Genomic DNA, 13,450 nt, shown 5'->3' with positions numbered 1-13,450 from the left:
CTGCGTTGTGATTGCAGTATCCCCCTTAAAAGTGTAGTAAGAACATATGCACAGAGCAGCTGCATGATATAAACTTGTCTGCAACATAATGTGGGTAAACAGAAGTATCATCTGCTATAGGAATAGCTGATTTCCACCAGTATTATTTAACCTAGCTACTCTGGGGAGGCAGTAAATCAGGACAGGCTTTCTGCTGAGCACACCGCTATTGCCTGGTAGTAGTTGCTTACCTGACTAGCTCATGGCGCTCTGGAAATAGCCCGAAGTTTACAAGCAACAGGGAGGAGGGCACAGAGCTATAAGGAAATAAAAAAATGAAAAAATACAACATAGATTTTTTTTCTAGACAAAATTTTGCTCCAAAATTAGATGATCCTTATTTTCTTTAAGCCAGTCTATTGCACATCATGTACAGTTACAGCCATGTGCCAGAGGTGAGGGTGGTGGGGTAGAGTATTGCTGGTCTAAAGCAGTTCTTTGGTCTTTCCTTGCTGGGCAGAGTCTTCCTCCTCTGCCTGTTCTCTGTGGCAGGATCTCAGGGAACAGGTCCAGCAGAGCAGCTTTCTGGGTCACTGCTCTTTGGGGACTGTGATAATCCAAATCCTTTCCATCATGTTCGGATTTACTGGAGATGAAGTTGCCCCCAGTGGACTTCATCTGTTACTGGAGCTGTCATCCATTCCTGCTTTACATTCCTGCTGCATTGGCCCGGTCCCTCGAGTTAATGATGGCTGTTAATAGATCTGGCTTTCTGTGCTACCCATCCTGTGCCCTCTTTCCACCCAATGCTCTAAACTGGTAACAGTGTGTCCATCACTTTGAGCAGAACAGCCCTGGGAAGCCATGGTGCTCTGGGAATCTCGTATTTTATTGCATTTGCTGGATTTAATGCACTCAACACTACTTCAGTGTTTGGTGCTCTCCTGAGGAGCTTACTTTGTTTCTGCTTCTCAGGAAGAAGCAAGGACAAAGCAGCATCAGAGCTGGGACCACGTCCCAACCATTGCACTCAGAAGCTGCAATGCCAAAGCACCTCCATGCTGGACATTTAAACATCATTGAATCACAGAATTATTTGGGTCAGAAGGGACATTTAAAGCTCATCTAGTCAAACCCCCCTGCCATGGGCAGAGATCAGGTTGCTCAAAGCCCCATCCGAGCTAGCCTTGAACACTTCCAAGAATGGGACATCTACGATTTCTCCGGGCAAATATGTGCAAGCATATGGCAGTGCACATGACACTGTCTTGCTCCTCTAAGGTGGTCTGCTCCCAGTATCTCCTCTACATCATTTCATATCTCGCAGGGGGCAAGATTGTAGCTGCCACTGGGATACCAGGAGGGGGGCAGTCTGTGCCCAAATGCCTTTGGCAAGCAGCTGGATGGGTTTGGTTATGACCATGGCTTACCATAGGGCAAAGAAGTTGTCCCATTGCAGTTGTGGCCAAATCCAGTTTTTCTTTCTTCAGGGTTTAATCATAGGTACATGCCACTGGCAACAGCACCTCATGCCACCACCAGCTCATGTGGTTGAGGCTGGACCTGTTCAGCCTCCTCCTGTCTTGGATCCACCATTAGCTGAAATCTGGGCATGGCTTTACCTTCCCCTCCTGAGTCTGCTCACAGCCTTTGCTCCGCATTCCCTGCGCATCCTGGAGGCAGTGCAGAGGAGGACTGTGGCTTTCACAGGCTGTCTCTAAGGCCACGTGCAGCTAGTCAGGGAGCAGGGGCTGACCCAGCCCCTGGGGCTTCTGTTGATACCAGAATTGCCTTTGGCATTTGGTGTGATGTGCTCCTCCATCTCCCCTTCAGCAGTTCAAGCATGGCCAGGTGTGTTGTCGGCAGACAACAACTGTGAAGGGAGGTTGATGAGGTGATTTTTGGACCTGCCCAGGAGAGAGCAAAGTGCATCCATTCATATCCGCAGGTCCTGAAGGAACTGGCGGGTAAAATGGCTAACCCACTATACATCATATTTGAGAAACTGTGGCAGTCCGGTGAAGTTCCCGTGGACTGGAACAGGAGAAACTGGAGAGATGTGGATTTAATGGGTGGACCGCTTGGTGGATAAGGAATTGGCTGGATGGTTGCACTCAAAGAGTTCCAGTCAACAGCTCAATGTTCAAGTGGAGACCAGTGACAAGTGGTGTTCCTCGGGGGTCCACGGTGTTGTTCAACCTGTGTGTCAGGGCAAGCGTGAGGCTGGGGCAAGTGGAGGAGCCACTGCATGGCACGCATATATGCATGGCACACATGCATGCATGCATGGCTTTCTGCCCCCAGGGGAGGTGCCAAGGCCCCCCCATCTCCTGGTCAGCTTCCTCTGCCCCGTCCTCCCAGGAAATTTTCCCCTCAGACCCAAGAGTGTTGATAGATATGGTTCAAAGGGAGCACATCCTTTACCTGTTCCTGAAATGCCTTTTAGAATAACAGCTGAAGACCTATATTTGCATCAAGGTCTAGCAGTACCACAAACTTCATTAGAGGGCTCTTCTAAAGGCTTTCTTTTTCCATGCTGGCTGCCTCTTACTGTTAGCAGCCCTGGGTACACACAGTGTGTTCCTACCGCACAGATTATCCAAACATCTGTAGCAGTTCCTACGTGACAAAATACAGCAAACAGAGGGGATGCTTGAGCTGAGACTGACTCACAGATCTCTCTCTGTAGTGAAACCAGAGTCTGGAGAGCCCCCAGCCCCCAGGGCTCTGGGGAGTGAGCTCCTGACCTTTGGCAAAATTTGGCAGGTGCTGGGACAAGGTCCTCAGCTGGCACCAGTCTCACGGCTGCGTGGACTTGTACTAGTTTACATCACTTGAGCTCTTGGCCCTTTTATATTAGCCAACTAAGGCTTCATTCTGAGGTACCATTGAGTTAATCAGCACTCACTTTGGGGTGAATTTACACTGCCGGAGGGAGTGAAAGGCCTTGCGTGAAAGTACGCAAGACACCTCAGGCTCAGCGCTGAAATCGGCTTTCTCAAAAAAGATGTGGGCATGTATGTAATGGAGGCTCTCCTGTTTCTCATCTTTTACACAACACAACGCATATAGAATAAGTGTCTGTCTGAGCCTCCGTGTCTGTGTGTGTAGCTGCTCCTCTGTTGGGTTTCTCCTCCCAGAACCCAAGTGATGTCACATCAATCAGGGGATTCAATGAACTCCTCTGTTCCTCAGGGGGCTGGGTGAGGCACCTTGATGTGAAGATATCCAAACTCTAACAGGATCAAAACCCCTCTCCTTGTTTAACTGGGCATGGAGCTTCCTGGGAGTCTTTTCATATACTTCACGTATGAAATCACATCTAAACCTTTCTGCGTTTTCTGGGGAAACCTTTCTGCGTTTTCTGGGGCTGTTCCTGCATCCCGGTGTGATAATGGTTGTGGCTTCTTTCTGTCTTACAAATGGAGATGCCAATGTGAAAATTATGTGAATATATCAAAATAAGAAGGCAAATAAGGGTGAAGATGAGAGTAGAACCTCAAACCCTGCCTTGTCCAGCAGTTCAACAGGTCTCTAAAGTATGTGACATACAGAGAGGTTGCTAGAAACACATTGCCTGCATCTCCAGTTCCTTCTAAGTTTCAACCAAGACTGATGAAATACTTAAAGCCTTTAGAATATGAGCCTGCCTTCAAAATAAAATCCTATCTCACTTCCTAGCATGCTAATTAAAAGTTCATGGCTGCTTCAGGCAGCCCTACAATAGCAAGAGGAGTGCTGCAGGCGCAGAGGCAGCAGGGTTTAACCTGTTGCGAGTGTACAATATTAAAAACAGGCAGATGTCTCATAAAGATGATTACGCCAGCAATCGACCTTTCTGCAAGAACTGGAATAAAAGTAGGAGGAAAATCAATAATCACTTTTGATTTGTCTTGAAAACACCCTTCCTTTTTTAGGCATGAAGTTACTGTTATTGTAGAGATATGAGAGGGGTCACTGTCACCCTTCCATGTCCCATCAGTGCACACTCACCAGCTGCTTGGGACTGAGCCTGTAAGTGGATTGACACACTCAGAGCTTGGCCAGAGACACTTCCCCTGGGACTGCACATGGGAGCACAGGTCACTGCCTCCCTTAGCTATTTGCCAGCTCAGCCCTGTGTATGGTTTGGGTTAGGTTGGGTTTGTTTCATTTTGTTCTGTTTTGGTTTGCTTTATTTTGCTTTGCTTTGTTTTGCTTTATTTTGTTTTGCTTTATTTTGCTTTATTTTGTTTTGCTTTGTTTTGCTTTATTTTGTTTTGTTTTGCTTTGTTTTGCTTTATTTTGCTTTATTTTGTTTTGCTTTATTTTGCTTTGTTTTGCTTTGTTTTGCTTTATTTTGCTTTATTTTGTTTTGCTTTATTTTGTTTTGCTTTATTTTGTTTTGCTTTATTTTGTTTTGCTTTGTTGGGCTGTCTGATGGGCAAGAGCTGGTGGAAAGACATGCCCTCATGCAGGCTCTGTGCTTCCACATCGCTGCTGAGGGCTGTGCAGAGGCACCAGCTCAGCCCAGCGTAACCGCCACAATGGAGCACTTACTCTGTCCTGACAGACTTCATGGTGTTAGTTTCTAATGTCCCGGCATTCCCATGAAAACAGCAATCAGCCTACAACCCATATTGCAATGGAAAGTAATAACCCTAATCAAAATAAATGACGAGAGTACTAGATTTCTGAAATTTGAGCTTCATAAAGTATAGCTGTGACCACTAAAGATAACCTGAGGGTGTATCCAAGGATTTCAAGTCCTGCTTCTATATTCTGTCACAGACAGTACAAGCATGTGTCACTTTTATAACACACACAAAATTATGTAATGCTTAATCCAGAAGATTAAAACAGCTTCATCACTGGTTTTTTGGTTTTGGTAGCTCAGGGCAATTTTGAGCATGACCCACTCTGAGATTTGCTAAAAAGAAATTAGAGACTACTTTGTAATTTTACGGAAACTTCTTTTCTAGTGGCACAACCTCTATTTTTGTGCCTGGACATTGAGGGAAACCCTCTGTAGCTGAGCTAATCGTTCCTGGTATGCACATTTCTGGCTAGAGCCGTGTGTGTACAGAGATCTGCTAACATTAGAACTGGAGCTCTGTCTTTATGCTGAGCCTTCAAAACAAATTTAGTCAAAGAAAGCAAGTGTGTAAGGCCTTTGTGGTGCTGAAATAGTTTGCAAGATGCCTTTGTTCTAAAAGTACTTTTCCATGAATTTGTTTTCAGTAAGTCGGATCCAGCCACCCACTGCAGGTCTGAAATGGGTCTGTTTATTCATTGTGTTTATTTAGGCCTGGTGCTCTGGGGAATAGGAGGTGTTTGCCCTCTAAAAGTAAACCTAACCAACATTTGTACTTTATAAATTGTAAGGCCAAGAGAAAAAAGGCATTGTGCTCATGTGGCCTTCCCAGGGACAGAGCATTTTCTTTACTTATTTCTTATTCCGAGTCCAGTCTCTTTAGCTGAATTTAGGCATCTTTTAGGAAAAATCAAGACTTTACATTAAACTAAATTTTTCAGTGAAATACTTTACCAGAGCTGATAGACTATTGTAATAAATAATTACCGTATAATGACAATAATTACCCTACTTCTAATCTAAATATGCTTAGCATCCACTTGAAGTACATTCCAGCATCATTTACAAACTCTACACCTATCCATCAGCCTGGTTTTGGGGGAAAAGAGGAGTAACTGTTAATAAACCACATTCTCTCAGCAGTGACTTTCCTTTTATAGTTAGATTTTCAGACACACCAGTTCTCTGGCTTTTAACTCAATTGATGTGTGCCACACTGAATCACATGGAATTAAGTGAAATGTCCTACCAAAGTCTAAAGCTATCACACCAGCACTAATGCATCTATTTAGCAAACCTGTAAGCTCCTCAGAAAATATCTAGTTACTTTAACAAGATGTATTTTCCTAAACCTATGCTGTTTAGCATCAATTATTCATTTTAATATTTTATTAATTGAATGAGATCTTCATTGTTTGGGCAGAATTTCTGTCAGTATGACAGGCTGTGATTGCTTAGCTCACCTGCTTATCTTCTTTAAAACATCATCACTTTCCTACCACTTTCCACCGACAATGTGTTCAACGTGCAGAATGATGCTTCAGGGCTTAGGAGAAAAAGCGTATTTTCCTCGAGTTTTGCACTGTGAAAACCACTTTCTCCATTCAGCTAATTTTGGGACCAGTGAAGGGCAGCCACCCATGAGTCAAACCAGGACACTATCACACTGTGAGCAGCTGAAGCTCGGTAGTCTCGTGGTGATGACAAAGGGACTCCCTGTGCCCAAGGATGTCCTCTACTCCCCATATACACCACTGCAAATGACAGCAGTGCACAGCTCATTGTTTCTTAACAAGACAAGGGAAAGGGCAGAATTTGGTTCTGAAACCATACATCTGCTGGGGGTTTATATCAATTTGAAAGAGGTGGTACAAAGAAGGAGGTGATCATGAGAACTATTTTCCTACATTTCATCAAAGGTTTTGTAAGACGATGAAACAATTAGGACATTGTCATTGTTACAGGTAACGTGGGACATCTTCTGCTCAGTCTTTTTTGTAATAATTTCACTGTGTCCTTAGAGGAGGGGTTTGGACCCATGTCTTCACTCCTCCAGAGAGTACCCAAGAAATGCATTGCTATTCTATGCAAAGTGGCACAGCTGCAAGAGTGGGGTGCAGGTGTCCTCACCCCAGGATAATTTCTGATCATTGAGGGCATGGCACATGTGGGCTTAGCCCCTCCCAGGTGCAACCTGTTTTTTCTACACTGTGGGCAATGAGCTGGGGTCTGGGACAGGGTGGGGAGTCTCTCCAGCCCTGGGCTGCCCCAGGGAGTAGAGTTATGAGCCCCGGTGTAAGAGGAGAGAGACATGAAAGCCTTCCTAACATCAAGAGCTCAGTGTGGGACTTGCTAAGAGGCACATCTCTGAGGACGTGGTGTTTCCCAGGCACCTTTCTGGCTCTTCAAGAAATTCCCAGCTGCACACAGAGGCATCCATGTGGGCCAGGCTTGGGCTTCGCATCAGTGCAAGAGGATTAAAAGCAGTTCTGCTCTTCCTCAGAGGACAATTGTGAGTAGAAATGCATTAAGGATGTAGAAATGCCACAGTAATGAGGGCTATGTGAATGTGTACCGGGAGAGGCAGAAAAAGCACGCAACCAAGAGCTTATTGGGAAAAGAGCGGGTATTTCTAAGGAAAACAAGACTACCTAGCACTGGAATAATAAGGGGTAGAAATAGAAAATAATTTTTAAAGTGATGTAAACCCACCAGCCACTAAGAAACATGTTTTGATAGCTTGTAGTGTGATTTCTTGTGCATTTTTCTGAGTGCCTGGTCTGGACCGGTGGGGAAGGGAACTGAGCCAGATGGATTAGGGGTCACTTCCACATCAGCAGTTCTTATTATCCTGTCATTAATAGCTACACATAGGCTGTCAGGAGTCATATTCACTATTCAATCCCACATGTATCTGTTTATTCTCCGTGTAAAAATACTGTGATAAACCATCAAGGAGCAATGGTGCACAGGCATGTGATAAGCCTTGCTTTGTACCCTCTCCCTGTCATTTGTCAGTCCTATTTGTTGTGCTGAGGAGCAGCCCAATCTCACCATCTCATTCTGCTTTATGACTAGTTTGGCTGATCCTGCCTTTGAGGAAGAACAAGGACTAGATAAGGATAGCCATACTTGTCCTATTTTTTATGATCTCATCTAATTTTAATGGCATCTGCTGATGGATGTGTTCCCTTTGATTTCACTGAGACCTTTTGTTTGCTGGGACAGCACCAGGAGGGTAGAGTTGGACCTGAGACTGCCTGTCCTTCATGTATACATTTTATCATCTTTGGAATAACTTCTGGAATCCTAGAAAATAACAATATTGAAAACTTTCAGAGAATATTAAAAATGTTAGCTTTATCACAACACAATCAACAGTTTCATCATCCACTGAAAACTGACTTCTGCAGCTGACATAGTAATAAAGAAATTCTGTTGCTGAGATAGTCTGGGAGTGGACACATTGTCAAAAGAGGAGCCAGGACCCACTAGTTCTTCAAATCACTTGTCAGCTTTATTTTTCTCTTTTGTAAGATACACCACCCCCACCCCCCCAAAATTTTTTTTTTAAAAAAATCAAACAACCACAAAACCCCCCAGCTTCACAGTCAATATATGTACAATAAATTGAAGGCAATATTTCTAGACAAGTATGATCACAGTGATAGCATGTGTTGAAGGCTGATGTGTGTGAGAAAGATAGGACCTCTTATGTGGCACCAAACGCTGAACTGCCTATAAATTACCAAGCTGTTTGCTTTATTATTTTGATTGTTTCTCACAGTTCCTTACCTAGCCTTTTTCTAAGGTTTTCCTGCAGATTTGTGGGCATGAATGTTGGCAATTCTTCTGTAGATCACGCAAATGGAAAAAAATTTCCCAGTAATTGTGTACTTCAGGATTTAACCTAATGAGTCTTAACCTAAGAGTATGTGTATGTCTTTTCCTGATGAATCACAGGAGACACAGGAGATGTCAAATCACAATAAGAGATGCAGGTGTGATGACTTATTTTAACTAGTGCAGCTATTTGTGATGTGTGTAACAGGAAGTTCAGAATATAGGATGTATCAGATGAAATAATTGGACAAAAAAAAAAGGCTTTAGCTGTATTCTGTTCTCTCCCCTACTTAACTGAACATGTAGATTTAGACAGTCCCATTGATAGATTCATTACTAAACCTCATTTAAGGTGACCCACATTCTCATGGAGTTTATTTGGTTGTGCGCACGGTGTTAGTGGTCTCTTCCCCCTCTACAGTACACTGGTACTGCTCATGGCATTGTCTGTTGCTCACCATACTTCTAAGTGTCTTCTGAAAGCATGAGGAAAAGAATATTGCCCTGAAGGAAAATATTTTAACTAAATGCCACCAGTATTCCTTCTGATGCAAAATATTGCTTGCTTTGAGGGGTACTTACATAGACAACTCTAGCCCTAAATCGAATAAGGAAAATGTAACAATAATTGCTAATATTTTCATGAGGTAACATTTCTTAATGTTAGTATTTCTTAACTATTGGACTTAAAATTCAAAGGCAATGTAACGGGAAAAAAGCTTGTCAGCTATAGTCCTCTAAAAGCAATTAATAAATGTAATAAAATTCCTGTTCTTTTAAAACAAATTCCCCTTCCATGCTCCAAGGTTACAGTGGTAGCAGCTGCAGTACTGATTGGTAGGCTCTGCTGCGGCTCCCCTAATGGGGTTTGAAAGTCTACCCTTATCAGCACAACAACTCTCTCTAAATCTGATGCAGCAGGAGATGGCAAATGCAGAGGAAGAAGAGGTCTCTCACAGGTAGCAGAACTCAGCCTTTCTCCTTCACGCTGAGCACTGTGTTGTGGACCACACAGACACAGAGAACTTGGTCGTCTGGGGACTGTGGCAAGAAATATCTAGTACCAAACAGAGGAGTTGCTTGGGAAAAAAATGGGTCCTAAATGTGAAATAACCTCTTTGCATGTATCCGTGGCCCTGGCATAGTGCTATTGCATGGGTGACTGAAGCGTATCTGATTACACACTGTTCATTTGGGAGAACTCATATATTTTTCCACACTCTGTTTACAGCTCCCAAGTCTACGTTTTGTCCCACTGAAGAGACCTGGTGGCCAGGCCTGGTTATTATCATTGCAGTATGCTGCGCCACACTAGTGTTCCTCTTCATAGTTGTCATCATTTGCTACAAAGCCATAAAAAGGTAAGACTCCAGATGCTCTTACTGTGCTTAGGGCAATGCAACCCCGCAAAGGTTGACCCCAGACGTGGCTGACACCTTGTTTTGTTTAAAGGCATCCTAAAGGCCAAATGCATCCTGTAGTCAATGTGTGTTTTCATTGGAAGTTAATTTTATGTACCATATCCTGCCTGTGTAAAGGGTGACGTTCAATGCATGAGGAGGATTAAAACTAGAAATGGGATAGAGCCACAATGCTCAGATTGATAAGAACTTCCCTGAAGTCAAATTGTGGTGGTTTGCTGGGGAATGCCAATAACTGTGGCTTGGTCGAGCACAGATGTAGGTAACACTGTCCTGTCCGCTCCTGGTAGTATTCAGAATTTACATGTGGGATGTGAGATTTTTGGCCCAGGACCATCCTGAGTGTAGTATTTCAAATTCACGTGAGGTCTGTTAACTCAAACTCTAGGGTAATTTGTGTAGGTTTTCATTTGGAGACTACTTCTAATTTATTCTTGCTTCAAAATTATCATCTACAGAATCAAAATCAAAACCTGTCTCTTTGAACATAAAGCCTATGTGAAGCCTACATACAACACGGTGTGTAGCAACCGTTTCAGCTCACTGGTTTTGCAATAGATGTGCTTGCATAGGCCTCTGGTAGCTAGAGAGTATTGGCTTCAGTTACATAGAAAAATAGAAGTGGGAAGAATTTTTTCACCTAAATAATATTTCATATTTCTGGTGGAAGAAGTCAGAACTTGAACATTTCTGTATGAAGGCTCCAACTGCAAGTCCAAAGCGTCAACATAGAGAATAAAGTAACTTGTGGGAAGCCGAGATGATTGGAGCTTCTTTTTTCCTCCATTGGTTTCAATACAGCTCTGACAACATCCCACGCTTGTGGCTTTGCACTGTCACTGTTTTACATGTGGGGCTCTTGGGCACAAGCTGTTAGTACGGCTGGGTGGCCCAGCCTGGAGTACAGAATGCAATACACAGTCCATAACGCTCATGAGATACTGCAGTGACCTCTGAATCACAGCTTGAATTAAATGATGGTTTCTTCAACTTTGTGATTTTTTGACGGACATTTGAGGGGGGAGGCAAAAAAAAAAAAAAGAAAATAACTGAAAATACCTTTCATGAAACATGTTATCTGCACGCAAAGCAATTGCAAGATTTTTTATGAGCTTCAGCAGGGACATTTCAATGGTGTAGCGTTGCACATGCGTTGTGGCTGTCTGAAAAATTTATGTGGGATTGGAAGGATAGTGTATCCAAGAGCATCCAAAAGGGAGAATTCAAATGAGATGACAGAAGTCTGTATTTAATTTCCTATTAAATTTACATAAGTATCTTTGCTTTTCTAGTTTGGCTAAAATGAATGCTTATTAGCTTTGAGGAGCTGGAAAGCTTTCACTCTAGCCACGGCACTTTTAAAAAATCATTTATGGAGGACTGAAATTGGAGTCCAATTGGATTGGTACCACAGTGAAAATTCTAATTCTATGTGGAAAGTTGTATTAATTTCAAAACCAGCTATTGTATTTTTTGCCTACTGCCAAATTGTGAACGATTTCTGCAAAATATACCTAAAGAAGCAGTAACTCTCCAGGGCAACTTGTGCCTAGTGAGGAATTGCTCTTGAAATTTACTGTGGTGCTGGTAGATGGGAGGAACAGAAAAGAAATACAAACAGACAAATTTAGAGCTGCCTTGAAAAGGTTTGGGGAGTTCACATAAGACAATAGTCTTATGCTTCAAGTTGGCAAAGGATAATAGTGATACTTGATGAAGACACCAATTTTTGTCAGCAGTGTGAATATTAACATACAAGTCAGCCACCTGAACAGGCATTAGGCTCAGAGCAAAGTGAAAATTCCTCTTAGATCTTCTTATTGTTGACATTCCCACCACTGGCTAACACTAAGCTGAAAACTGCTCAGATGTAGGATGGACAGCTATAAAATAAAATCTTATTAATTTTATTTTTACAGAGTAACTAGAGCATTTCTTTTCATCAATGAGTCCTTTCTAAAACAGCTGTGCTAAAAGGATGCCCTAAAGTGCCTGGCAGCATTCCCCAGTAGTTCAGGTTCCTTGATCCACTGTAAATGATATCTGATGATAAATGCTGGGAAAGGAGATAAGGTGCTTCACAAGAGAAGCATCTCTGTCTTAGACACAGAGTATTACCACATATTGTTGAGCTGAATTGGCTTTAGCTAGTGTGAGAAATCCTTCACTCTATTTTTTGCTGAGAGGTAGTGATGGCTAGAGAAAGAGTAGGGGTATTAATCTGGGTGATGCTGAAGCCAAGAGTCCCTCCAGTGTGTTCCCAGTCTCCAGCTATATAACCATGCTCTGCCCTGTCCTTTCTCACACCCCCATCCCACCAGCTCTCCTCTGCAATCTTCTTCCCGAACCCTTGTTCCTGCACATCTCCTGCAATATGGACCTCTGTCAATGCAGCATCTCTGACAAACCTGTCTCCCACCTCCCCTGAAGAGATGCTGAAGAGTGCAATAACAGCAGTCATCTGGTTGTAGGGTGCAGCAAAAGTTAAATGTTTTAGTGGGAAAGTGCAGGCAGAGATTTATTTGCAGAGCTTGGATCTGTTGTGTTAATCCCGCACTTTCATAAGAATAAAATTTGAAGTAAAAGAAAAAAATCTATTGTGCTTAAGTTAAATTCTCATTTACTAGTTTCAAAGGGCCAGACCTAATCAAACTCTCTCATGACTGCTTTTCTGTAGCAGGAAGAGAAGGAGTGACTGTCCTCCAGGTATCATAACTCAACTGTATTTTTATTCAACCTGTATAAAAACTCTTTCTACTGGGTTGGCTTGTTTTCCCTCATGAAAGCTAAAACTTCAACATATCACCAATTTTAGACACTAAGGGTTTTGTGCTAAAATACAACCTGGTGGATTGGTGCTTCTTTGTATAAAATGACTACCAGAACCAAGCAAGCATGCTGCTACCTCCACCCCTGCATCTCTGCTGGAAATACTCGGGTTCTCTGACTATGAAATAGTCATAAGTAATGCTGAAGTGCATTCCAGTGGATAGATTTGACCTCTCTGGTCTGTGAGGGAACTAATACCAAAATGTGTCCATCAGTTTTAATACTCAGAGACCTGCTGGACAGGTTAATTCTTGGGAAGGTACATATGGGATGAGTCTTTGAAGGCTCTTAAAACAGCCTCTGAATTTCCTATGTGTGATGCTGATGTCTGCAGTGTTGGGCACTGCATGACTGCCGCACTGGGTACAGATGTGTGCTGCTGCATAAACCGAGCACCAGAGGAGATGACACATGATACTGTGTTGTGCAGCAGCATGGTTATACACAGGGTGGTAGCACCCTCAGTTTGGCAGTGTAGAAACAGCTATTTTCTCTGGGTTTGGTGATCAAGAGGTATTTCCACTTTTTAAAAAATGTAGATTTTCTCTTAAGAAACTTTTCCATGATACATTAGAAAAAAATTAAGGATTGGCACTTAGCATCTGCAGCAATCAGTCTGTGATGTTTGTAGATTTCTAGGACAGGCTTAATGACCGGTTAGGGCTCAGACCCACTGTAAGCAGTGGTATTTTTCTGCTCATTTTGTGGATAAAGAAAGTGATCTCACAACCAGTGATTTCTGTAACACATAGCAAGAGCAGATGAATAACTGGTTCAAAATCTGGAATACCTCCAGGTATTTCTC

General features: G+C 42.9%; 1 protein-coding gene across 2 annotated transcripts in view; it reads left to right on the top strand.

Annotated features, from left to right (window-relative positions):
• Positions 1–13,450, top strand: part of PRIMA1 (proline rich membrane anchor 1) — a 54,428-nt gene that overhangs the window by 20,723 nt on the left and 20,255 nt on the right. For both annotated transcript variants that reach the window (XM_055817099.1, XM_027793218.2), the window contains exon 3: positions 9,627–9,756. In XM_055817099.1, coding sequence (XP_055673074.1) covers positions 9,627–9,756 — 130 coding nt within the window. The remainder of the gene's footprint in view (positions 1–9,626; positions 9,757–13,450) is intronic.

This window comes from Falco peregrinus, chromosome 1 (genome assembly GCF_023634155.1).
Source record: "Falco peregrinus isolate bFalPer1 chromosome 1, bFalPer1.pri, whole genome shotgun sequence".
In the NCBI taxonomy this organism is placed as follows: Eukaryota; Metazoa; Chordata; class Aves; order Falconiformes; family Falconidae; genus Falco; species Falco peregrinus.
This window is presented reverse-complemented; position numbering and strand designations above follow the sequence as displayed.